The 26,607-nt window shown below is 62.5% G+C and overlaps 1 protein-coding gene across 16 annotated transcripts in view; it reads right to left on the bottom strand.

Annotated features, from left to right (window-relative positions):
* The window catches only part of BEGAIN (brain enriched guanylate kinase associated), a 49,331-nt gene that overhangs the window by 9,058 nt on the left and 13,666 nt on the right, over window positions 1–26,607 (bottom strand). For 2 of the 16 annotated variants that reach the window (XM_032287380.1, XM_032287386.1), the window contains exons 2-5: window positions 21,238–21,266; window positions 3,946–4,035; window positions 1,722–1,763; window positions 233–394 (exon numbers count right to left, since the gene is read on the bottom strand). In XM_032287380.1, coding sequence (XP_032143271.1) covers window positions 233–394; window positions 1,722–1,763; window positions 3,946–4,035; window positions 21,238–21,266 — 323 coding nt within the window. Of the gene's footprint in view, window positions 1–232; window positions 395–1,721; window positions 1,764–3,945; window positions 4,036–21,237; window positions 21,267–21,521; window positions 21,643–21,778; window positions 21,931–22,044; window positions 22,193–22,238; window positions 22,311–22,767; window positions 22,896–26,607 lie in introns of those variants that run through there. The other 14 variants (XM_032287381.1, XM_032287384.1, XM_032287385.1 and 11 more) reach the window with 14 other exon arrangements.

Here is a 26,607-nt window from a genome sequence, read left to right as displayed (position 1 = left end):
CTGGGACCCGGGTGGATCAGTCTGGGTCTGGAGATCTGCCGGGTTCAAATCCTGGCTCCGCTGCTCTAAAGCAGTGGGAAGAGCTTCCCCTTCCAGAACCTCTGGACTCCCCATCTGTGTGCGGTCACCAGCCGGCCTGAGGGAGGAGCACCGCGTGCGGCTTCCGTGGCCCGCACGGCTTTCCCGGCCCCACGCTCGCGCTCCGCGACCCGGCCCCCGCCCCGCCCCTCACCTGCGCAGCTTCTCCGTGACCTTCTCCAGCTCCTCCTGCGCGCGCCGCAGCTCGATCTCCAGGTAGTGGCGCGTGGAGTCGAACTCGGTCTCGAGTTTCTCGAGCTTGTGTGTGGTGTAGGACAGCCGCTTGCGCAGCTCGCCCTTCTGCTCCTGCAGCGCGCTGCAACGACACGGCGGCGGCGGACCGGGCCGCTGCGCTGAGCGGGGGAAACTGAGGCCTGCGGGCCCGCCCGGGCGGCCGCACTAACTCGCGGGTACCCGCACGTGCGCGCGCGCACACACACACACACACACACACACACACACACACACCCCTCCCACATCCTCCTAGGCGTCACTGGAGATCGCCGCGCCCCAGAGTCAGGGACTCTGACCCGAGCCAGTCTGGTCCTGGCGGTTCCTCAGACTCCACCAGTGCCCCCCTCACAGGTAAATTCCAGGTGCTCGCTGAAGGAGTGGTTGACTCCAGAACTTGGCCAGTGTGTTGGGGGTGGTTTAAAGGACCAAGGTATAAACAGTGCCCATCAGCACCTGGGCTGTCCGTCACAGAGCTGGCCCCAGTGGCACAGGGGCCCTCACTCGTGCTCCTCTACCGTGCTAGGGTGGGATCGCTGAGGCCCAGAGTCGGCGTGCCACACCCAAGACCAGACCTGCCTTCCCCCAACTAGCTGGGTGGCTCTGGCACTCTGAGGGTTGGTGGCAATGCCCCATGCCCAGGCAGTGTCCATCACCATGGCCAGTGAGGCTGCATGCAGCACGGGAAACATGGCAAGGCCCAGGCTCGCTCACGTTCCCCTTCCTTCAGGAAGCCTTCCAGAGGCCCAGACAGCTCTTGAGGCTCTGTTGTCTTCCCCCAGAATGGGAGCTCCTGGAGGTGGGACACCAGGCTGTAGAGCCACACATGCTCAGGAAACAGACCCACCCTCTCGAATTGCCTGCTGACAATTCACCTGAGCTACAGCTGTGCAAAGCAAGAGGCTGATGTGGGGGCCTCCGGCAGGGGCGGTGGGGGGGGCCTCCGGCAGGGGCGGCAGGGAGCTCCCCAGGGCAGGGGGGGGCCTCCGGCAGGGGCGGCGGGGAGCTCCCCAGGGCAGGGGCCACGCTTCCTGCTGGCTGGGTCAGGCGGAGTGGGCCATTCTTTCCTCGCCATGAGTGCACGGCCCAGGGGCTGTCTGGGGCCAACAGCTTTGGATGGTGTTGCTGTGAGATGGGGCAGGACAGAAGCCCCAGGTGTCACGCAGGAAACTGAGGTGTGGCAGGGCCTGGAACCCTGACTCTGCCCGCATGTCCTGTGGGACCCTGGGCAAGAGCACACGTTCTTGCGACCTACCTGACCTTCCCGACCCAAACCCAAGTGCCAGGAGCAGAGGGCAGGCAGGAGGCTTCCTCCCAGCCCCACCAGGGCCACGACTGTCCCCCAGCCCCGAGCAGAGGCATCTTCTGTCTGGGCCCTGTGAGTAAACCCATGTGATGTCACAGACACACACCCAGTAAGCCTCCAGCAAGTGCCCTTGGATTCCTGTCCAGGGCTATATTTTTAAAATGTAAATAAAGAGTTGCTTACGTTTTTGAGAACAGAGAAGGGTGGGGCGGGTCTTCCCAAGAGTCAGTCCCCACAAGAGCATATAGAGTAACAAGCAAAGAGGGAAGCCCAAGGCAGAGTGCCGCCGGGGAAGCGGTGAGGGCGTCATCCACCCACCCGTGTGACCACCTCAGCCCCGACTCCTCGCACCTTTTCCAGCCACACCCCAGGCCTCACAGACCAGCCTCAGACCCTTGCTCTTCTGCGACCTGCACCCCCCACTCACTGTGCCCCCTCACCCAGCCCTGCCCCTCCTGAGCACCCCGAGGCCCCTACCCTAATCTCTCAGAGCCAGCAACCTGTCTGAGACCTCACAGCCAGAAGTAAGACACCCCAGAGCCTGCGGTGCAGAGGGAGGCAGGCAGTGAACTAGGCAGGGACTCTCCACAGGGCAGGCGTGGGAGGGGAGGATGGAGGGGTTGTGGGGTGGGCTCGGGGCAGACATCTCACAAGGCAGCTTCACAGAGCCTGTTTACCCCTGCCTTTGGATGGCCTTCCAGACACAGCGTCGACTCCCTGCTCCACCAGCCCGTAAATACCGCTCCCTTCCCCAAGTCCCTCACACCCACCCACCTGCTACACCCAACCAATCTTTGCGCCTGCAGTGCCCCCAGCCCCTGACTCTCGCACCTCTCTCTGCCTCAGTGTCCGCTTGCTGCAGGTGTCGGACCCTGGACACGCACCCAGCCCCCAGGCATAGCTGATGCCCGGAGCTTGGCCGCCCCCTGGTTCCTGCCACATCTTTCCCCACCTCTGCTGGTCCCTCGGTCACAACACAGGCCCCTCCCGACCTCGCCTGGGCTGTTCCCTGGGGCCCCTGTTTGCACTTGCCCCCGCCTCCTGCATGCTCAGGCCGAACCCCCTCCATGCTTCCTGCACGAGGACCCACCCAGGCCCCCATCCGACTCCAGCAGGGTACCTGTCAGGCTCCACACTCCCACCACCGTCAGCCACCCCTGCCATGGCCCTCGGGCATCTCAACACCCAACCGTCCAGTGCAGCCACATCCAGCACACGCTCACTGCCCTCCATGCCCCCACCCTGGGGGTGGCCATGGTGACCCCTTTACCCTTCACCCCTCACAGCCCTGTCACAAAGTCCTGGGGTTCAGCTTCTCAGAACCTCTGAACGTGTCCCCTCTGCCCAGTCCAGGCTGCGCACCTAGGATCTGCGGTCGCCCAGATAGTGCCTCCTTCTCTGTCCAGTGTCCCCTCACCAGGCACTAACCAGAGCCTGCTGGGCCACAGCAGCTCAGTCTCCACGTCTGCAGAATGGGATGGTGCACCCAGACGGGGGGCAGGGCTGTGGCTGGTCCACATTCTACGTAGTAGCACCCCCCGCACAGTGGATGATGTCAGAGGTGGCACTGTGTGTGGTGGGGGGCACAGGCCACTGGGAATCTGGGGGAGGCTGCTGGGGTCCTGCGGCTCAGAGCCCTCTGCCCCCTGCCCTGGGTGAAAAGGTGGCCTGGCAAGTGCTAAGTTGGGTCAGGGAGTCCCCAGCGTCTGGAAACAGCTTCTTAGCAGACACACAGAGAGGAGTGTGGTGCCCAGAGGAGCCAGGGCCATGCCCTCCAGGCTGGGGCCACCTCTCCAGGCCTGGGGACCTGGGGGGCCCTGCTGGGCTTGCTGCCTGGTGAGTTACACCAGGATCTGGGCCTAAACTGGCAGCGTGTGTGTGTGTGTGCGCGCGCACGCACGCATGTATGTGTGTGTGTGTATGTGTGTGCGTGTATGTGTGCGCGTGTGTATGTGTATGTGTGCGCGTGTGTTTGTGTGTGTGCATGAGTGCAAGTGCTTTTCTTGGCTCCCTCCTTGCCTGTGGGAATTCTCTGAATGGGGTGAGTGCCCAGCTCCCCTGGCACATGGTGGGGCCTCGAGGGATCTCCCTTCTGCCTTCCACTGGGAGCCCCTTCTGGCCACTTGGCAGGGGCCCAAGCCCAAGGATGGTGCCCTTGGCTGGGCTGCTGCGGGGGTGGGCGCTGTGAGGCTGTGCTGCCGGCCCCCACCTTCACCTTCACCTTCTGGGCCTCCCTATCTGTCTCGGGGAGTTGGACGCAGACACCGGACAGATGTCTGGGGACTCACGCAGAGACACCAGGGAGCCAGGAGAGACAGCAGGTATGTTACCTGTCCCAGATCGAGGGCGAGGACCTGGCCAGCCGGCCCTGCAGGACTCGGGGCTGCCCGAGGCACAAGGGCACCCAGGGGCTGCGCAGCCTGTGGGCAAAGAGGACAGAGCTGCTCAGAACAGGTGGGGGTGGGCAGGGCTAGGGGCCATGCATTTCCCACCATCAGGGGCACAGCCACAGTCCCTCACCTGAGACCCAGAGATGGGGAGTTGGTCCCCACCCCCTGCCAGGAAAACTCCTTGTCATCTACAAAGTAGCAGGGGTTGGGGGGATGTTGGTACCAGAGAAGGGCCCCAGCCTGTGCACCTGCCAGCCCTCGCTGCTCACTCTGAAGGGTCCCAGCTCAGCGGTGGCACCAAGTCCCACCATGGCAAGGTCACTGGTGACTTGCTCCGTGCCTCTTTTGATTGTCCTATCCTACCACTGTGGGGAGCGGCAGTGGCCCCTCAGGTCAGTTGTTCCCTGCAGGGCGGCAGGCCGGCCCTCAGCCCTGCCTCCACGTCGCAGCCTCAGAGGGGACTGACGGGGCAAGCTCCCCGTCCCTGCTAGCTCTGCGTCTGTTGGGTGCCTGCCTGTTGCAGGCCTGGTTCCCGGCGTGCAGGATTGGCTGGTCAGGAGGAGGCCCTGATGGCTGATGTTGGGAATGTCCTGTAGGCTGCGGGATCTGGCGGATGTTAGGGACCTGGGGTCCACTTCACCCTGCCCTGGGGCCCCTGCACCCCTGCCCCTGCCTGTGGCCTGTGTGGGCTGGACGGATGGGTGTGAGGAAGGACACGGGCCCACCGTAGCCCTGCTAGGGTGCTGGCCTGCCGCGGGGCACAAGAAATACATCAAGGCCTCAGACAAGTGCCCGCTTGGTTGTCCCCTTCCTGGGTGTTCTCTGGGACCAGCTGGTGGGCTCGCAGGGACGCCTGGGCAGCCCTACTGACCCTAGGCCAAGGTGGGAGATCCGACCTCTGCCTAGAGGGGCTGGTTCCATCAACAAAGGCTCTGATGCTGCCCCAGAAATTAGGCTTTCAAAGAGTGCCTAAAGATACCGGCAGATGGGAGTGCTCCGAAAAAGAGCTGTATAATCCCGTTTAAAAAGTAACTGCCTGTGGTCAGCCACAGAGAACTCGAGCAATGAACTTAATGTTGTCACACCTGCGTGGTGAAATGCTGGATGATTTAAAATTTTTCTTTTATGCTTTTCTTAATTTGTCATATTTTTTACAGTGAGGGTGATAAATCAGAAAAAAAAATGCTAAAGATCAAATTTTGGTACCCCCCCCAAAGTCACCGTGAGCACCTATGGGTCAGCCCGAGGGGCAGCAGAGGTCAGGGAAAGCTCTTGGCCCTGGCCCCGAGCCGCATGTTCGTCACCACTGCGAGCTCACTTTCCACATCGTAAAATGGGGCCATGGCCCCTCGATTCCTGAGCAGAAGTGGGCAGGGGTCCCATGCCCAGCGCACAGCGGGGAGGGGAAGCGGTAGGGGCGGCGGGCCTGACCTCTGGCTGGACTGGACTTTGGAATTCCGGTCCCAGGTCCACCCTCAGCAAATGACCCCAGCGCTGCTGAGTGAACAGAAAGCAGGATGGGATGAGCGCGTTTGCTTGAGAGCCACCAGAAACAGCTGCCCTGGCCCTGGTGGCCTGACCAAGGCCAGCTTCCTCCTCCCAGCCCCTGCCAAGGTGACCCCACCCCAATAGGTGCCCTCTGCAGGGGGCCTCATGGTAGGTGGAGTTTCTGAAGAATGAAGGCTCTCAGAGAAGAAAGGTCCCAGGGGAAACTGAGGCCCAGGGAAGGGGGGGCCTGCCTGCGGGCGCAGTGAGCCGGGGCAGGGTTGTGACTTGACGCAGGCTCTCACTCTGCTCTCTCACAGGACACTGACTAAGCATCGCTGATGACCCGCTCTGGTTCTGAGCCAGGTAACGACATTGGGATGGAAGTTCTCACTCCCAGCCTGTGGCGTGGGGGATGTCCCATCCTAGAGATGAGAAAACTGGGACCCAGAGAAGTTAAGCAAGAGGGCCCAAGATCGCAAAGCAAGTCTCGGTGAGGACTAGAGCAGAACCAGGGCTGCCGGGCCCTGCCGGGGCTGCCGCCCTCCTCTTCCTTGGACTCCCCTATGAAGGAGGGCCGGGGGTTATGCCACTGAGAGCCTGCCACAGAAGGGCCGCCCTGCTGAGAGCAAAGCAGGAGCCAGTAGAGCACGTGGGCCCCGGGGACAACCTGTCTCAGTGTCACCTCCAGCTGGGTGCACGGAACCACCTTCCTGCTCCTGCTGGCAGAAGGACCTGGTGACCGCTGGCTGCACAGATGGACTGGGGCTTGGCCTGGGCCCCTGAGGCTGACCTTCCCAGAGACCTTGCCTTGGTGCCCCTTGGTAACCCTTGCGGACATGGGTGTCATCACATGGGGAGCAGGTGCCACCTGGGCCCTCCGTGTCTCAGGATAAGATGGCCCCAGGAAGCCTGGAGCCCTACAGGAGACGGTGCAGGCTCTGTCTGTGCCTCCAGGACACAACTCCTCTCAGCGCTTGGACCCTGGGGTGGCACTGTCAACAGACGCCTGTCTTCCTCCCTGAGGGAATGGCTTGAAGGCTGCTCAGCCAGCTGCAGGTCCTTGGCGGGTGGGGAAGGGGAACGGAACACTCGGTGCGCCAGGCAGGGACCACACGGTGCATGTGTCCTGTTCTCCCGGTGAGATGCCCTTCCTCCTACATCTCAGTCCTGTGAAGGATGCCACCATCACCGCCATCCTACACATGCAGAAAAGCCTGTGGCCACCTGTGGGACACTGTGCCTGCCCTCCACCCCATTCCAGGGCAGAAAGAGGGGAGGAAGCTGGTGACAGCGGAGTCTGGCCACACCCCAGCACCACACTCCTGGCCCCCAGGCAAGATGACAGGACAGTTTGCCTCAAGCAAGCCAGGCCTGGTTCTTCTTCTTGCCCTTGCTAAAAGAACTGTCCCTCCAGGCCCTCAGATTTCCCCCAAATCACACCCATCCAGACCCTTGTCCATGCTGTCCTCTCCCCTGGACATGTCCTCCCTCCCTTCTGTCTCCCCAGGTCCTCTCCTCTCTTGTGAGGCTTTGCTCAGATGGCGCCTCTTCCGGGAAGCCTTTCTGGGTTCCCCCTGCTGAAGGTCCCTCTCTTCCTCTTGGGTGCCTCCCCTCACCTCTGCCTGTGCTGGGCAACCCTCCTGCTAGGATACTGCTTCCCTCCTCGGCTCGGCTCTCTTGGCTCTGCCTCACTAAATAGTGGCAAGGCCACTAAATAAGGCAGCCAGAGGACACTTCCAAACAGAGGCGGGGTTCTCCTTGGCTCCCCACCGGACTGCAAGTCGTGGCCCTGCCAATGGAGTTCAGACAGGGTGACTTCGGTGGAGCAGGTAAGCATCTACCTAGGGTAAGGGCTGGAGCCTCGGGGCCCTGCCTGACCTTCCTCCACCACGTGAAGCCACCAGGGCCTAGCCCTTCCTGCTCCTCTGATGCCCATGGGGCCCTGCTGGGCCGGGGGAGGACACAGCCTCCAGGGCCCCTGTGTCAGGAGGAAACCCTTCCCAGCTCCATGGTGGGCTGGAGACACAGGACCCCTGAGCTCAGAGGGCGCTGAGCAGGTTCCTGGGGGGCAGAGGTGTGCCCTGGAGGCTGCAGGAGAGGCCTGGCTCCCATCCCCCCACTCAACGTCATGGCGATGGGGTAGGGCTGGGCTGCGGCTGTCACTGCTGCGGTTGGCCGAGGCCCGAGTACCCCTCCCGCCTGTATCCCTGACTGAGGTGGGATCCCGCCACGCCCTGGCCACAGCCGGTCTTCCCTCACCTGTCGTGGCTCTCATCCTGGCCCCAGTCATGCTCCAGCAACGCCAAATCGCTCCTTCCTTCCAGGCTGCAGGCAGCCAGGCTCTCAGCTTGGTGACTTTGTCCCCATCCACCAGGATCTCACTCCTCCCTCTGGCTCCAAGTTAACTCCTCCCCATGTAGCACCTGAGGGGTCCTGAAGCCCCAGCTCACCGCACCTTCCCTGGACGAGGTCAGTTGCTGCCCCTCACTCCCCACCACCTCCGTCCTTGAGTGTTGCAATGCTTGGGTCTCCTGTTCCCACCCTGGCCCCCCCAAACTCCAGAACCCCCAGACAGCTCATTTCTAGGCCCAATCAGACCATGCTCTCAGAGCTCCCCAACTCCTTTCTGCACTAAGACTAAAAGCCCAGCTCCTCATCCCAAATTCCTGTCCCCTGGGGCCTACTGCCACGCCAGTCTCGCCATCCCAGGACCCCCCACCTTCCTGCTAGGCACGCCGGCCTTCGGGCTGTGCATGTGCCCCCTGAGTGCCTGCCTTCCCACCTCCAATGCCCAGAGCAGGCCGAGCAGGGGGGTCACACACCCACCCTCTCAGCCTCCACCGAGTTGATATCAGCTATGGAAGGTCTTTGTCCCCAAAGCTGCTGCAACCCTGCTTGGTCTTTCCCAGCAGAACTTCCAGTTGACACCTGGGGAGCCCACATCAGATCCTTGGGATGCCTGCCGCGGGCCCAGGGCTAAGTCCCCGCAGAGCTGCTTCTGCCCCACACCAGGGCCATTCCGGATCTCCCTGCAGAAGACCTCGTGCCCAAAGCCTCCCACTGAAGGAGCAGCAACAGCCCTGTGGGAACCTGAGCTGGGTGGGCAGAATCCCCTGGCCCAGCAGTATCCCCTCACCCTGCGGAACCCCCTCACCCGGCGGAACCCCTCGCCTGGAGGAACCCCTGGCCCGGCGGAACCCCTCGCCTAGTGGAACCCCTCGACAGCAGTATCCCCTCGCCCGGAGGAACCCCTCGCCTAGTGGAACCCCTCGACAGCAGTATCCCCTCGCCCGGAGGAACCCCTCGCCCGGCGGAACCCCCTCGCCCGGCGGAACCCCCTCGCCCGGCGGAACCCCCTCGCCCGGCGGGAACCCCTCGGCCGGCGGAACCCCCTCGGCCGGCGGAACCCCCTCGGCCGGCGGAACCCCCTCGCCCGGCGGAACCCCCTCGCCCGGCGGAACCCCCTCGGCCGGAGGAACCCCTCGGCCGGAGGAACCCCTCACCTGGCAGTATCCCCTGGCCTGGTGGAACCCCTCCTGTGCTGGGAGCCTGTGTTCCCTGCACCCTCGGCCACCCCTGCTCTTTCCCTCCAGCTTGCTCCTGCCGCACTGACTGCCCTTTGTGTTGCCCGGAATCCACCAGCGGACCATTCCCAGCAGGAGGTGGGGCACCCCAGACTCCACCCCACCATGTGCACCCATTTATTTAGTCCTCAGACCCCTGAAAGGGAGGTGTGTACCCCACCTCATTTTCCAGATAAGAAAACAAGTTCACAGTGGTCAAGGAACGGGGCCTGTCCAAGGTCACACAACCTGGCTGGGGTTCAATTCCAGGCCAGCCTCACGTGGAGATGCCAGATTTTCACGCAAATAGTGGCGCTTTAGCCATCCTGGTGTCTCCTGCACGCTAGACAACTATGACGAGCTGCCCTCTGCCTCCCTGTGTGACTGGAGTGTTGGCCACAGCGGCCCCGGAGTCCAACAGAACAGCCCATCACTGCTGTCCCTGCTCTGGGCTCAGCCACGCCCACCCAGGCCTGGACAATCCCCCGGCTGACCTCTGCAGCGATGACACCAGGACTCTGCCTACACAGAAAGGGGGACTCTGAATGTCATCACCATGGCCACTGGCTGTCATGCAGCTGCCCCTGGGGGACAGACACGTGCACGCGTATGTGCGTGTGTGTACGTGGTGTGTAGGCCTGTGTGTGTCTAGTTGGGGGAGGGCTGTCACAATGCTGAGCCAGGTCCCACGGCCAGGAGGGGTGGCCTGGAGAGGAGCTGCCATCACCACCAGCTCAACTGGGGCCACCCTGATGGTGTGGACTTGGGCTCAAGGCCTCCTCTCCTGCTCCCCTGCCCTCTGCTGACCCCTCCTTCATAGGCCCCGCCTCACCCTTTGGACCCTCAGCTCTGGGATGACCTGGCCGGCTGTGCCCCTGCTCCCTCCTGCCTGGCGACTGGAGTCAGCAGGAAAAGCTTCATCTCGCCTCATCTTATCAGGCAGCCACAGCCCTGCCCCGCTGCCCCCCCTCTCTGCAGAACCACGTGCTGGGAGCTAGCACACCATGTCCTGGGGAGCCCTGGGAGGGTGGGCAGACCCAGGACATGCCCTGAGCCAGGGAAAAGCAGGCCAACCCAGGGAGGTAGTTGGGGTGGTTGTAGAGTCATCCCTGGACCTTGGCACAGGCTGCCCTCCTGCTCAGAGCATACCTTCCCTGCACGTTGGTTCAATCTGTTCACCTCCTCCTGGAAGGCCTCCTTGACCTCCCCAAACCCAAGTCAGGAGCCCTCTTCTCCATCCTCATCCCAGCCCTACAGTGCAAGGGTGCTCTCTGGGCACAGGGGCTGTCTCCTCCTCGGCAGGGTCCCCGTGCCTGCTGCAGGCCTGGAGGTGCCTCAGGAGAGCACAGTCAGCTCTGAGCTCCCAGCTGCGCTTTCAGGATGCAGGGAGAAGGCCTGGGGACTCTGGCCCCCAGTGAGGGGACAGCTGGGTGTCCCAGGAGGGTGGGTGGAGCAGAGCTGACCAGGGCAGCAGGCTTTGTCCCTGGGCATTCCTCCATGCCCCCCTCTGCAGGTCACAGGCCGCCGCCGCCATCCCCACTGACCTCCATCCATCCTGGATTTTAGACTGAGAGCACAGGCCGTGGGTGGCCGCACGATGGAGCACCACACCTGAGTCAAAGCGGGCTGAGCCCAGGCCTCCACTCCCAGACTGGGGCTCTGTCGGCCTCTTCCGGCCACAGAACCTACAGAAAAGAGATAGCCAGGGAGCGCACTGTCCTCCAGAGCCCAGGACTGGGAGAAGGGATGGGGGCAGGGAAGGCAAGACCCTGGCTCTGAGCCTGGTGGGCAGGACACAAGCAATGCTTGCTGAGAGATGACCGCCATGGCGGGGCTGCCCTGCTGGAGGTGGGGAGGGGAGCCAGGCCCAGCTTCCAGACCCTCTGTGATGGCCACTGTGCTCCACCCGTGCCAACCCCTGTGCAGTCCCACTTCTGACACCCACTCTCTTTCCAGCTCAGGCCTGAGGATGCCCCTCATTCCATCAGTGCCACCAGGGGCTCTCACAGCCCTCTCCGGCCTTGATCTCACTTGGCAGCCAAGGATGGCATGATGGCCTCCTCCCCGTCACTGTCCTCTCTGTACAAGGGCGCTAAACCCACCTCTCCATCCATTGGGCTCCTGCACCCACACAGACAGCAGGAGACAGTGGTGGGCAGACGGCCTCACTCTCCATTCACCCACAGACGGACCCAGGAATCTTAGGCACGCCTGTTCCATTCCCTCCCCACTGCCTGGAAAGTGACTTCACACCTTCCCCTCTCTGCCTCTCACCTCCCAACACCTCCTCCCCATCCCCACTCAGGCTGATGACCTCGCTTCCTTTTCTTCCCTTTCTGCTGAGAAATGAAACTATCCAGAGGGAACTGCCACAGATGTCACCTCCACGTTCCCCACCTACCAGCATCTGCCCCAACACCTGGTGCTGCCCGCTGTTGCTTACAGACACCCGGCCAGGCAGCCCCTCAGCTGGGCTGGACTGTGGCCACCGGCCTCTCCCAGCTGCAGGGGGTTCCAGCTAGTCTCCCCCGCTCCTGAACCATCCATTTCTCTTCGCTTCCCGGTCATTCTCTGGCAGACAAACCTGTGGTTACTTTTCCCATATTGAGAACAGCCCTCTCTTCACCCTGCAGGCACGGCCCCTGTTCCCCACTCAGTGGAAGTGTCTCATCTTGCCACCTCTGCCTCCTCATTCCTAGCCTGCCAGGACCAAGGCCCACCAGGATCTTGTCCCCTCCATATCACTGGATCGGTGCCATCTCAGTCATCACCTGACCTGCGCCCTCAGCAGCTGGGGACATGTGGCCTCTCCCTGCTCCCGCACCTCCCACCGTCGCCAGGCTGTCTAGCTGCCCCTTCTCGGGCTCCTGTGTGGGGTGCTCCTCATCTCCCGGCCCCTGGCACCAGTGCATCCCGGGGATCCGGCTCCAGCATCTCCTTCCCTGTGTGCACTCCCCAGTGGATAGCCCCGCCAGCAAATACCATCTCTCTGCTCATGACCCCCACATTTACGCCTCCCCAGCTTCACTGCCTCCCCTTTGTTTCATGGGCAGCACAGACCTGCAGGGCCCAGCCAAACTCCCATCGCCCCACAGATCCACAGCCTACCCCCACACTCTGCAGCAAGACAAGTCCTCCCTGGGCCTCCACGCATCGTGACTCCTCTCCTCCTCTCCCGTCCTAGGCCGGCAGCAAGCCCCAGGCTCTGCCTCCAGAGTGTACCAGGAGCCTTGCCTTCCAGGACCACCCACCACGCCAGGCCCACTCCTCTCGCATGGCTGCCGCACAACCCCCCACTGGGCCCCAGTGCCTGCCCTCATCTGCTCTCAGCCCAAGACCTCCTTGAAATCAGCGTCAGACCCATCTGTGGGGAGGTGGGACATTCTGTGCAGGACGCATGGCTGGGAGCATGGTGGTGGGGTCAGGAGGCGTCCTGGAGATGGGTGTGACCAGCACCTGGGGCTTGTGGGGGTGTAGACAAGGGGTGGGTGCAGGGTCAGCTGGCAGAAGGCCCTGAGCATGTGCTGAACCGTCTGCTCCTCTTTCTGGGGGCCCCAGAGATGCTCACACCCAGGAGGTCAGGAAGTTGGCTTGGGCTTGGGGCCGTCCTGCTGGTGGAGAGCGGCACAGAGCAGGGAGCCCCAGGGGGGCTTGTCTGAGAGGCAAGGGAAGCTGCATGGTGGACCCAGGAGGCTCCTTGGCCCCTTGCCTGGGCCCCTTTCGCAGCACCAGCCTGGCACCGCTGATCACTACTCCCTCGTCTCTCCCTCTAGAGGAAATGGGGCTGCCGAGGGGGTAGGGCTGTGTGCACCTTGGCCCTGGAACCTGCCTGGCTCTTCCACCCACCGTCAGCATGCAGGGGCAGGATGGGCAGACAGATGGCCACGGGCCGGCCCCATAGCCAGGAACAAGCTCCTCATGGGACTCACACATTAACCCTGCAGTGCCTGCCACCCTCCCTGGTGCCCAGGAAAGAAGGGGCTGAGATTCAGCACTTTGATGACTGGCTTCATTACTGGCTACCAAGGAACCCACGCTGGCTTTGCTAATTTGGCCACCCCACCAGCCTGCTCACCACTGCAAACAGACGTGGGCACACTTATTAATTGGATTGGCAGGAGAGCTGCTTTCTGGAATTCCGGGGATCACAGAGCTAATCAGGGCGGCAGACACTTATCAGTAAACCTGGTCTGCAGGAGCTGGGCCCCCTTTGCGCCCTGGGCCTCTCTGGGATGCCCTCCGTCCTGGGCTGGTCCCATTCCACCCTCACCTCTGCATACGTGTGCATCACACTCACACTCGCAGGGCAAGACCCAGTCTCCAAGAAAAGCCTGCAGCTACGGGGAGGGTGGTCAGCAGCAGCAAGGGCTGCGGGAGGCGCCGGGGCGAGGAGGGAGCTAGGGGCACTGGTGGCATCTGCCCGCCCTCCCTCCCTCCCGAGGCCAGGCCTGGGGCTCCCTAGGCCTCCCTCTGGCAGTGTCTAGGATCCCCCCAGGGGTGCTGAGAGGGTCTTGTGGACTATTTACCCTGCTGAATGGTGTGGGCGGGAGAGGGTGGGTGGCTAAGCAGGCCCCAACTCAGCACTCTCTGCTCTGCCACAGGCCACTGGGGGTCCTGAGCTTGGCACTCAAGCTCTCAGAGCCTCAGTTTCCCCAAGGAGGAATGGGAGCAGAAGCCGCAGCCAGCCCCTAGATGCCCCTGAGATCAGGGGATCATCCCGGCGGCCCCAATCCACTCTGAGCTGACACCCTCAGAGCTGCTCCGAATGGAGGGTGACTCAGGCCCAACTCTCAGTGTCTTGGGTCCTCCTGTGTCCCCAGCAGCACCCACCTGCCCCTGCATCTTTTTTTCTTCTGCCTTGCTCGGCAAAGCCCTACCCAGGTAAGCCCTGCCACGTGCTTCCTCTGGGGACCCCACAGACACATGGCTGGGGCCTGTGGGGTGTCCAGCCTCAGCAGCCTGGGGTGGTGTGTGGCAGGGCAGCCTCCCTTCCCTGGGATGGTCATTCCAAACGCCACCACTGGCCCCTCACACTCCAGCCAGATCCCCAGGACACAGAGACACAGCACTGCTTGCTTCCCTGGCAGACCCCCCCACCTTCACCCATGCTAGTGACCAGGAGGGGCAGAGGAAGTGTGGCTGAGGAGCCCAGAGGACCATGTCCCAGGCCCGGCCGCATGTCCCGCCTCCTGTCTCAGCTCCTGCAACCTGTCCTGCTGCTGCTCAGGACAGACACCTCAGCTGCCTCGACATGAGCCCCAGAGCCTCAGTGGGTCCATCAGGGGACGGAGCATGAGGCCTCTCTCAGGCTGCTCTGCAGACACAGGGGGACCTTGAAGAGATGGGCACAGTCCCCACCACAGAGCCCAGGCCTCGGAAGGATTTTCTGCCTGTTGTAGTGGGGGGTGAGGAAGGGGAGCCACATGCAGGCCTGGCACGGAGCTCTGAGAAACAGGAACGTGGCATCGCCTCCTCTAAAACACCCAGCGGCTGCCCTGAGCATCGAAGGGCCCTGAGGAAAGTGCAGACAGGCAAAGGTGCAGAAGAGCTGGCCCTGCCCCCAGTTCAGAGACCCTCGCACTGCCAGCCTGGCCCTCTCCTTCACAGGGGAATGATGGCACAGCCTGAGGGGTGGCCAGCAAAGCCCAAGCAGGGCAGGGCCACCGGAGATGGGCAGAGCCTCCCCAGACAGGCGGGCCACAGCAGCATGGCCTAGCCCACAAGCCAAGCGCACGTCCTGAGTTCACTGAATCCCCAGAGCTGCCTTCTCAGGCAGGTGCTGTTACCACCCCATTTACAAATGTGGCACAAGAAGCAGGAAGCTTCCTAAACCTGCCCAAGGCCGGGTGCAGTGGCTCACGTCTGCAATCCCAGCACTTTGGGCGGCCGAGGCGGGAGGATCACTTGAGCCCAGGAGTTCAAGACCGGCCTGGGTGACATGGTGACACCCCATCTCTACCAAAAATACAAACTTAGCCAGGCGTGGTGGCGCATGTCTGCCTGTAGTCCCACTTATTTGGGAGAGGCTGAGGTGGGAAGGTTGCCTGAGCCCTGGACTGCCCTCCGGCCTGGTGAACAGGGCAAGGCTGTGTCTCAAAAACAAAACAACAAAACAAATTTGCAGAGGGCCACACAGCCAGTAGGTGACAGACTGGGGCTTGAAACCTAGGCACATCTACCTTCTTAACCACACCCCATCAGGGAGGCCTTCTGAGGAGTGGGAGCTCGACTGGGCACCCTGGCCACGCCTGTAACCGCAGCCCCCCTAGTTGGAACCATCAGAGCTGCTCCAGCTTAGGAGTGACTCCGAGACTCATGACCCAGCTCTGTGTCTTGGGTCTCTTGGGTCCTCACCCGCTGAGCCCCTAGCCGCAAACGGAGAAAGCAAAGTGAGGCAGTCATTCACACCTTAGCGGGAGTGAGTCCATAAGACTTCCTCCAGTAGGATGAGGTTTAGAAGTGGGGTAGAGAACCTTGAAGGATCACACTCAGGGAGGGTGTGGGGTAGTGGGTGGGTTGGAGGAGACAAGAGATGGAGAGCGGGGCCCTGGGGGGGAAGAGATAAAGAAACTCAACAGGTATCCTGAAAGTGGGTACCGGCAGGTGGCCAGCCCCACCCCAGGACGTCTCTCCCTGAGTTGCCGGGGCCCAGGCCACAATGCAATCAGTTCCCCACCCTCAATGAGCACCTACTGCATGCCCAGAGAACCCAACCTGGATGCCGTTTAGGACAGGAGCCTGCCCAAAGCAGGTGCGGAGCAGGTGTTGCTAAATAAAAGGGACACCTCAAACCTGCACACCCCCAAACACGCTCCTCCCTACAGCTGTCCCCGCCTCAGGTGAACGAAGTCCATCCTTTCTTTCAGTTTCTCATGCCCAATGCGCTGGAGTCGCCTTTGACACCCCCTTCCCCCAACACCCCATGTCACACCCATCAGCAGACACCGTCGCCGGATCCTCCAGGACATCCAGAACGCAGCCACCTCTGCCCTCCTCCACGGCCGCTGGCCCTTGCTGCTTCCTGCAGGCCACCGTCACACTAGCTGCTCCCTCTGCCTGGACCTCCTGGTGCCTTGACCTGGGTGGCACCTGCTTAGGACCTTCCCAGGCCACACTGTACGAGTCACCCGCTCGCCCCCCCTACCCACTGCCTTCTTTTCTTTTTGTCCCGGTGGCACTTGTCATCATGATATTTATTTTAAAAAGTCTCCTGTTCCCACCAACTAGAAGATTCTGCCTGTGCGGTCACTGCGATGTCCTCAGCGCCTGCAGCGGCCTCTGGTTCAGTGAATGTGTGTGGAATCCGTGATTGGTGAACAACAAGAGCGGCAGGGATGGCCGTGGGCCCAGGAGGGAGGCTCGGGTGGGAGAGGGTGTCTCCTCAGGGGAAAGCATGAGGGACAGGGCAGGGCAGGACTCGAATCTTGGAGGCCGCCTGATCTTCATGTGTCTCCATCCCTAGGATGTCAGCCTGGCGTTTCAGCAGATCGCCTCAGCCTGGACAAGCATCTGACATGCACAGGGTCACAGGAGTGAAAGAGAGTGTGGCCCCAGGACCTGGCTGTCCTTGTGTAAAACCAAAACCAAAAACAAAAGGGAGCTCAACCTTGACCTCTAACCACAGGCAAAACCAAGTTCAAGTGGATGAAAAGCCAATAGCCTGATGACTTCAGGAGGGTTCCGTAAGCAGACACAAAACGCTTTAATCAGAAAGTGAAAACACCGGAGACATTCAGCAAAATTAAAATTAAGAACTTCTGTTCATCAAAGGACCGTGAGAACAGCGAGACGCGGCATCCCGAGGGAGGTGTTTCTGTTACACGTGTAACTGACAACGTGAAGAGCTCCCGCAAATCAATGAGAAAAACACAGACACCTTGGTAGAAAGTGCGCACAGCTTTTGCCAGCAAGGAAACCCAGTGGGCGACGACCCAGGGCAGTGTGGTTTGCGCTACGCCCACCCCAGCAACACTGGAGGGACAGTGGCAGGGAGAAGCGGTTTCGAAAGTCTGGTCTGATCCTCCAGAGCTGACCTGACGCGCACCCTGTGCCCGGAGGTCCCACTGAGGGTGCACGCCCAGAATCACAGCCACATCCCCGGATACCCGCACAGGAGTCCCTAAGGTGGCCCAGGCTGCACACTGCCCAGCAGCCCACCAGGGAACAAACAGATTGCAGGGGGGCCACCAGAAAGGTCATTCGCCCTCACAACAGCAACCGGTAGCTCCACCTACTGCCACGGGGGGCCCTCACAAACAGAACAGTTTTGGTGAAAAAAAAGCCACCTCCAAAGCACTGGCTGAAGGAATCCAGCTATGAGGTCCCAAAGCATGCAAAATGCAACCGTCTCTGCTGGGGACGCCCTCTCAGGTGTCAGAACCATGAAGACAGCAAGCAACCCCTGAGCACAATGTGGGTGTCCCGGTGACCACTGAGAGCAGGATGGGGCTAGCTTTGGGGAAGGGTCTCGGGGGATCTCAGGGCTGGCTGCGTTGAACTTCTTGACCTGGGTGGTGGTCGCCAGGTGGGCGTTCTAAACTTAACTGTGCGGATATTTATTAATGTCTCTGCATGCCTATCACAGTTCATGACTTTGAAATATTCTATTTTGGGGGGAAAACGTGGACACTGAACAGGAGTAGCTCTGGGCACCCCAGGAGCCATGAGAGGCAACTGACCCACTTCCCTGTTTGACAGAGGAGGGAACTGAAGCTCAAACAGAAAACGGGGCTGCCCCGCAGCAGGCAGCGGGAGGCGGGCAGGAGGGACCCTGTGCGGAGGGAGAGGAGGGGATTAATTTGAGGGATTAGAGATGCAGCGGCTCTGAGCACACAGAGAGCCAACCGGGACTTGGTAATATCTATAAATATTTGAGTCACAAGAACAGTTTTTCAAGCAGTCGGAGGCAGGATAGCCGAGCGTGGCTGAGCAAGGGTCAAGGGACGAGAGTTAAGGTGGCCAGGCCATCAAATGCTGTGGCTACACATCTCCCATGTGTCCCCCACCCCCGGCCTGTGGGAGCCCTACTGTGTGCCAGCCTCTGCCAGGCACTGGGGCTGGCAGAACGCCAGGGGCTAGACCCAGGCTCTGCTCTCTGGATCGCCCATCCGGGACCCTGGGGAGGACAGGACACTCCAGGTGTCAGTGGGGTCCCCACGGACCTCCACTCCCCAGCCCTCACCCATCTCCCTGAGCACATCTGCTCTGGGCAGCCCCCAGGCCTTTGCGCCTCTTGGAAGGTGGCCTGTCTGTCCTTGGAAACTCATACCCATCCTTCATGCCTCGGCTCAAGTGTCCCTGCTTCCAGGAAGCTCTTCCCAGTACCCCAGGCCAGGGTTCAAAACCTGAGACCCCAGCACATTCCGGGCAAACCTCTACTATATTCTATCTGCTGGCTGAGGAGGATTTGTCATTGGCCTGTGTCTCCGGCACTGGAGGGCCAGCCTGAGTCTTTTGTGGAGCCGGTACCCGGACAGGGCCGGAGTCCACTTGGGAGGGAGGGGCAAGAGCGTCATGAAAACCACAGGGAAAAGGCGACAGGGAAGAGACAGGGTTTGCATGTGGACAAGAAGGCAGGGAAGGGCATCCTCTACAGCGGGGGCCGCGTGGGCAAAGGCAGAGGCAGGAAGGCGGCAGCTTGTGGGGGAATTGAAGCAGGGCGACAGCATGGGGGGCAGTCAGCTGGAGGGGCCCGGGAAGGGAGACCCCTCAATGTACACCTGCCCACCAAAGGGAGCCACTGAGGACCACGGTGCCACCAGGTGACACTGTCCTTTTACTCTTCCACAAATATTTACAGGACTGTCCTGTGCTGGCTCCAGGTCCTGGGGGGTCCGGAAGAGGAGGGGGCCAGGACCACCGCCCTCAGAGCTTAATCCAGACCCACAGGCCCTGCCCGTGATATGCAGACCCCACAACTAAGGGCCAGGAGGCAGGACCAGCCACAGGGATGTCCCTCTGGACACCCCAGGACCCCTTCACTATGACCACTGCGTGGTCTCATGTCCCCCAGAGACCCTCTACCTGGGACTGCTCTGGGCCAGGTCCCAGGAGAGGCGCTTCCACCATAGGGGCTCATGGCACCCGACATTCCTGCAACCTAGTTGTGGTTAGGACACCCACTTTACAGATGAGAAAACTGAGGCCCAGACAGGGCCAGGACTTTGCCAGTGACTGGGTCTGTGGGACCCCAAACCCCGTGCCTTTCCCTGCAGGAAGCCATGCTGACCAACTTCTCTTACATGCCCCTGGGCTTTTGGTTCCGAATCCCTGGCACTAAATGCAGGACAGAAATCCACTGGGGCAGCCCCAACACTGGCTAGGAGGGAAGGTTCTGGAAAACCCCTTGAGGCAACTCTGAGAACACTACTTGAGTGAGAGGGAGAGGAGGGCAGGACCCCTCCCCAGTTCTAGGAGGCTATGCTGAGTCCTTGCCTGGCACCACCCCTGGCAACTCCAGAAAGACCACATGGCCCAGTGCAGCCCAGGAGCGCAGGCCCTGGCCACCACCTCCGCCTTTATGGCTTCACTTAGCCCGCCTGGGACAGCAGTGCTGACACCATCAGCAGCTCAGGCAGCAGATCCGCCCACCTGGCCCCCTGTCTACCTGTGCACAGCCAGGCGGGGTCATGCCTGTCCTCAGTGTTGGAGAGCCTTGGCTGGGCACAGGGAAGGAGGGAAAGAGACGGAACCACCATGGGGAACCCCCAGGCTGGCCTCAGGGCACCCCATGAATGCTAAGTTTTGCCTCAAGTCTCAGCTGAGTGTTCCCTCCCCCACAGGCTGTGCCACCCAGGCCATGAAATGACAGCCAATGTGAGGCATCAGGGAGGGCCCTGGGCTGGGCCAGAGCCTGGGTTTGGGCCTGAGGTCATCAGTGTGACCACAGCCAGGGCCATCGATCTTTGGGCCTCACTGCCCCCACCTGGACCTTGGCCACGAGAAGGTGGGCCTGGGTGACAGATATCGCATGTTTCCGGTCTGCAATTCTGCCACCTCAGAGACTGGACTCTTCCTCCCAGCACAGAACATGTTGCTCCTGTCCCTGCGGGACCCACAGTGGGGGCTGCACACCAGCTCCCTGGACCAGGAGACAGCCCTGCTCTGAGCGTCCAGCCTGGGTCTCCGAGCCCACCTGTCTCCGGGCTCCCACCTGGGTATTTCCAAGCCACTTGCCTACAGCACTAAGGGTCAGCTGGCAGGGCCCAGGGCCCCTCTGCCCTAGACCTCGGCCCAGACTGGGCCTGCTGGGGCTCTGCTCCTTGGGGGAGGGGTGCTCCTCTACCCAGCCTCCTCCCTAAGATGCCAATTCTGGCCTCCGAAGGGGGGGGGGGAGGACAACGACCCTCTAGGCCAGGGGAGACAGAGCTGAAACCCAGCAGCCAGAGCTGGGCCTGCCGCCCACACAACGCCTCGGCTCAGGCTCCGGAAGGAAAACACGGGAGGGGTGTTCCCAAAGTAGGGGTCAGGGTGCCAGGGGAAGTCGCAAAGGAAGTGGTCAGTATTCCAACGGGCTGATCCCAAGCCTGCCGCGCAGGTGGCCCCGTGAAGTCTACCGAGGCTTAAAGTTTAGCACCGGGAGGGAGGCCGCGGGGAACACTCTCCAGACGCGGTCTCGGGATTCCCCTAAAATGGCTCCAAGACGCGGCTGCCTGGTCCAGCCGCGAGGACTCCATCCCCCGCCCCCGCCCCCCAGAGGCGAACACTTAAAAGCTCAGAGCCAGGCAACTGGCAGCCCGGGGGAAGGGGGGTGGGGGGCGAGCCAGCGCCGGGGGCTGTGCGGAACGGCACCAACGGGACCCAACCCGGAGGGTCCCCGGGGACCAGCGAGGCTCCCGGGCAGGGCGCACCGGGGCGCCCAGGACCTGGCAGGACCGGGCGGCCCGGGGTGGGGGGCGGCCCGGGGTGGGGGGCGGCCCGGCCCTGAGTGACGCGCGCCCCGGCCCCCGCTGCAGCGGCCCGGGCCAGCAGAGCAGCCCCCGCGTGGGGCTTCCCATTGCCTCGCGGCGCGCACACACGCACCACACACGCACCCGGCCCGCAGCTCCGCCGAGGCCGCCCGCGGGCCCAGGGGGGCTGCGCTCGGGTGGCGCCCCTCCCCCCGCCTCCCCTCTTCTCCCCCCAGCACCCTCAACCCCGACCCGGTCCCCGCGAGCCGCCGCACGGGAGACGCTCCACTCACCTGAGTTTCTCCATGTCTGCGGCAGAGGCCTGCGAGAAACCAAAGGAGAGGGTCAGCAGGCAGGAGGCGTGCGCTCCACGGCCGCGCCTGGCAGAGCCGGGCACAGCGGGCACGGCCGGGCGCCGCGGCGGGGCAACCCCGCTGGGCCCCGTCCGTGGGAAGCCGGGCCCCGCGCGTCCCCCAGTCCCCAGTCCCCTCCGCGGCCCCCGTGACTCAGTGGGCGCTCTGGGCCGCGGCCGAGTAACAGGTGAGCCCGGCTGTCCGGGCCACCGCGCTCCCCGTACCGAGTTACGCCCCCCGGGGCGAAGAGGGGGCCGGCCCGGGACGGCCGGGCCGGGGACGATCTCAGCCTCGCCGGGAGAAGGGGGACTCGGCCTGTCCCCGCTAACTCCCCGGCGGCCGCGGCCCCGCTCTCCCCCCGCCCCGCCCGTTAACCCTTCCTGCCCCGCGCTCCCTCTCGGAGGAAGCCGAGCCCCGGAATCGCAGTATCTCCGGAGTCGGAAAATGTTGGGGAATTCGCGGCCGTGCAGGATTGCAGAACCTGACACAGGATCCGAGGGCGATGGCATTTGGAGCCTCAACTCCTCAACCAGGGACCCGCTGCCCTCAGATTCTGGGGTTCTGGGCCTGGCTCACCCCTCCTGGGCCCGAGGGATTAACCCGCGAGCGCCCGGCTCGCCGGCGGGGCTCCCTGCCCGGCTTGCGCAGACCCACCCGCGCGCGGCTTGAGACCCTCCCGGCCCAGCCCCGGGCGGCCAGGCAGCCCCTCCGCGCGCCGGGCGGGGGTACCCACTCGCCGCCGTTAACCTTGTGGGCGCGGGCAAGCGACGGGGACCGCGAGCGGCCCGGGCGGGATCGCACTTCCTGCGTGGAGCGAGGGGCGCGGGGCGGGCTCTCCACCACCCGAGAGAGGCAGCTCCCCCGGGCTTTCCCCGTCTCTCCGTGCCGCGACTGGCTCTCAAGGGGGACGGGGGTCCGAGCCCAGGGATCACGCGACAGACCTGGGAAGACTGATGACTGCCCATCCCGGCCCCTCGCGCCGGGCGCCGCCGCCGCGTCCGCCGGGAGCGCGCTCCGCTCGGGTCCGGGCCCCACGCCGCCTCCCCCACCGCCCCGCCGGGCGAGGGCGCAGCCCGGCCGCAGCGCCAAGCTAGAAGGCCCAGCCCGGGGGCCTCGGCCAGGCTCGGCCACCAACTTCCCGGGTGCTCAGGCCGGCCTTCCAGCGCTCTCCCGGCCTCAGTTTCCTCACCTGAAAGCTGGGGGGAAGGGGGAAGTGGCTTGACGAGGCGCTCCGCCGCCCTTCGGCACCCGCGGGCTGCGGAGGGGCTGGGATGGGAGAAGGAATTTCAGGGGAAGAGAACCCCAAGGGGCCCGGATTGTGGCTGCCCTCCCCAGACGCTCTAAAAGTTGTCCAAGACCACGAGCCTGGACCCCCTCCATAAACCCTCCTCCTGCAAGACAAGGAGTTTGCGAGGAAGACTTTGCCGGCGGCCAGCGCTACCCCCACACGCCTCTCTTCCCCAGGCCCACCTTTCCGGGTCCCCATGACAGCGCTCCTCCTCATGCTAGGTCCCAGCATACAGCAGGCGCTCAATAAACACGGACAGTGCATGCCTGGATCCTACGGCACAGGAGCCTGTCTCTCCCGGCCCTTTCCCCTCCTGGCTGCGAGCTCCCGGGCAGGAGCCCTGTGTTCTCACCAGGACACCCCCAAGCACCCAGCAGGCTTGGCCTCCACTGAGCCAGCGCAGGGTGGGAGGAGCCGTCCACTCAGAGGGTCAGACCTGAACCAGGATCAAACCAAACCCAAGATATCCAAGTGTCCCTCCACCGACGACACCCACTCATTCACTAGCTCTGGGCTAAGTTCTCCAGCAGAGAGGGGACAGCAGAGGAGGCCAGCCGTGCTCTCCGGGGCTAATGACGAAGACCCCCGCCCCCCACCTCAGGTCCCAGGAGGCCACCCTCAGCAGAATGGCCACAATCATCATGACAATCACGTCCACCGCCCCCTACAAACCACAGCGCGCATTCCACTGCCCCTCACCGCAGCTCTACCGAGGAAGCCCCGTACCCCGCATTTTACGGATGCGGGAGCAAAGCTCCGAGAGAGGACGCTTGCTGGAGGTCCCGCAGGTGAACCGGCCAGCTGCACCTGGACCCCACTGCTCAGGAGCCTTGCCCACCCAAAGGCTGTCTCTGGTTCCCTCTATCACTCACTGTGAATGACCTGCTAGGGAGTTTGTCTAAAATTAATGAGAATGTATTAAAATTTAATTTTAAAAATCTAGCATTAATTATTTACATTGAATGTTTCAGCTCTTCTAAAAGGCCTGTCTGGGAATTCCCCCCACCCCAGAAGGGAACTGGGGGGAAAGGTGGGGGAGGTTGCTGAGCTGCCCTGATGGAGGGTGGGGGCTGGGCAGGGCAGGAAACAGGCAGGGAGCAGGCAGGCCCCGCCCTTCACGCCTATTCCAGAGCCTGAAGCCCGGCTTCGATCCTCCTGTGGCTCAAATCCTCCTCTGACCCAGTGCCTTAGGGGCAGCCACTGCCCTCGACCTTGGAGCTGTGTCCTCCATGCGGCCCTCAGTGGGAATTCAGTGGAGTCACTAAGTTCACCCCCACATCCCCACATCAGATGGGACAGGGTTCTGTGTCCCAGCTCTGTGTTCCTGGGCCAGCCCAGCACCTGGCGGGTGGGGTGGGGGGAGGTTGGCGGAGACCAAGACAAGGGTTGTGCCTGAGGCGCAGGCATCTTTGTGCGTGGCTAGGGAGGACACAGAATGGAACTGTGCCCTCAGGGACAGTCTCCTATGAGGCTCCTGCACGGGACCAGCACCTCGAGTGCAAGCTTCAACTCAGCCATTCATTGACCACAGGACTACATGATGTTGCGTGAGGCCCTTGCTGTGGGTGGGGAAACTGAGGCCAGCACACGAGTGGCTGCTCCAGTCCCCTGAGGTTAGCTAGCCTGCCAAATGGGCTGGAGAACCGGTGCTGCCTGGGTCTTGGGCCAGTGGGTTGGGGCCATGAGGATGAGGAGTCTTTGGGGTGGCCAGAGCTCCCGCTGTGAACTGGGGGCGGGACCTGCCTCAGGGCGGTGGGGAGCACAGGCTGCACCCGGTGCTCTCGGGGGTCCTCAGGGTACGGTTCTTCCCCGCCTCTGGGCACTGTCCAGCCACGCTCACACCCACCGCCTCTTCCTGCAACACACTTCTCCCCACCGTCTGCCGTAAGTCCCCTGCCTCTTTCTGGGGGTCCAGCCCAGCAGTCACCTTTGTCTCCGGAGCCTTCACAGGAGCTCTGCCTGTTGGCCACTGGCTCCAGCTCTCTCCTCAGTCCCGCCGGTGGCCAGCTGGGTCTGGATGATGTGCCGGCCCCTTCATGGGCTGAGCCCTGCGGAGCTCCTGGCTGGCTTCCTTCCATCCCCTGCTTCCTTTCCTCCTGCGTCAGGAGGGCTGCCTGGGTCGGAAACAGGCCCATCCACCGCTTCCTTCACTGCTCTGTCCCCAGGGTGGCCTTGGGCCCGGTCACAGAAATCAGTTCCACTGAAGCATCACAGCAGGTCTGCCAGCGGGTCTCATCGGCTGTGCATTTGCAGTTTACAGGCAGGACCCTGGGGACTGGGGACCAGGGCCCTTGCCATCCTCCCTGGGCACAGAGCTGACACACAGTGGGGCCTCCCAAGACAAGGTGAAGGGGAGGACTCCATGCCACCTGTCAGGCCTCCATGAGGGGTTGATAAATGCTGACCCAGCCCTGCCTAACCCTCCAACGCCCATGCTCAGCAGGATCCCCTCACTAGGCACATGATGGCCATGCTGGTCGCCTTACTGGTCCCAGGCTCACATGGCCCATCCCTGTCTCAGTGCCTTTGCACTACTTCCTTGCATCTGGAATGCTCTGCCCGGACCGAGGGCCAGGGCCTCCCTTCCCTGACTACCCATCTAAAGGATCGGTGGCACCCTGGGCTCCTCCTTTCTGCCGCTGCATCTCCCTGTGTCCAGGGCCTGGCTTGCAGGCCGTGTGGTGAGCAGGTGGTGCTGGCCTGAAGGAACGCGGTGCATCTTAACCCCCAGCCAGAGGCAACGTGGTGCATCCTAACCCGCCGCCGGAGGCACCTGCTCCCCAGCCCTGAGCATCCCTCCTGCTCTCATGGCAAGGTCCTCGTCATTCACACACCATCCTTGTCCCTTCTTCAAGCCTGCCCCTGTGCCAGAGAGCACAGAGTCCCCTTGGTACCCAATGTAGTATCTTCGAGAGCTCTGTCCTGGGAAACCCCTCTGCAGATGTGGGTCAGTCCTGCTGCGACCCCGATGATCAAGCGCCTAAATCCTCTCCTGGACCATCTGGCCCCATTGCATGGCTGCCCACTGCCCCCTAAATCCGGCCGATTTCTGACAGCATGCAGAGGAGAATGAGCCCCACCTGCCAGGTGCTTAGGCCATGCCAAGAACAGAGGCCTGTTTCCTGTCCCAGCTCTGCCTCTGACCCAGGCCAGCCCCACCCTCCCTCAGTGCACGGAGCTGGCCTCCCCCACCCCAACCCCAGTGCTTGGCCCCCTGGGCCTCCTCATATCCACGCTGGGCTCCAGCTTCCTCAGTTTCCCCTGCATCTGGCTGTCCCTACCCCTCCTCGGGGGAAAGAAATTAGCCTAACATGTGGCTGGCAGAGATGAGGCCTGGGGGGCGGGGCCTTACATGCAGCTGTGGAAACTTGGGCAAGACTCTCAACCTCTCTGACACTCAGCTACTCATCTAGGAAAGATGGAAAAGCCCTCATCGGGAGCGACAAGGTGGCTGTGTATAAGGGACCGTCCTGGGGCCAGGACTGGGAAAGGGCTATGGCTGTTCTGGAGACCAGTCTTTTAACTGACCGCTTGGGGTGGACCTTTTCTAAGATGTTTTACATGGTACCCTGCCTTCTGACGTTAATTCAGCAAACATTTACTGTGTGTAAATTCTGGGGCATTCAGCACTGATGAAGCTGGATGAAATTCTCTGCTCTCACTGTGCTGATATTCTTATGCAGGGAAACAGACTCCAAGAGAGGAATCAGTAAGCCACCCTCCCACCCTGTGTGTCCGACGGGGATACATGTACAGAGAAGGAAGGGAGGCAGAGTGGGGCAGGGAAGGGTACAGTGATGAACACGGAGGCCCCGATGAAGTGGGCTGAGCCCAGGAGCAGATGAGGCTCAGGAGCTGCGGGAGGAGGGGCGGGTGAGTCGGGGTGTGGGGGGCCTGCCGAAGGAGGGGTGGGTGAGTCCTGGCGACCACCAGAGGAGGGGCGGGTGAGTGGGGGGGGCTGCTGGAGGAGGGGTAGGTGAGTCCTGGGGACCACCAGAGGAGGGGCAGGTGAGTGGGGGGGG

The sequence above is a fragment of the Sapajus apella genome, unplaced genomic scaffold, assembly GCF_009761245.1.
Source record: "Sapajus apella isolate SASKATOON/1434 unplaced genomic scaffold, GSC_monkey_1.0 scaffold20, whole genome shotgun sequence".
Lineage (NCBI taxonomy): Eukaryota > Metazoa > Chordata > Mammalia > Primates > Cebidae > Sapajus > Sapajus apella.
This window is presented reverse-complemented; position numbering and strand designations above follow the sequence as displayed.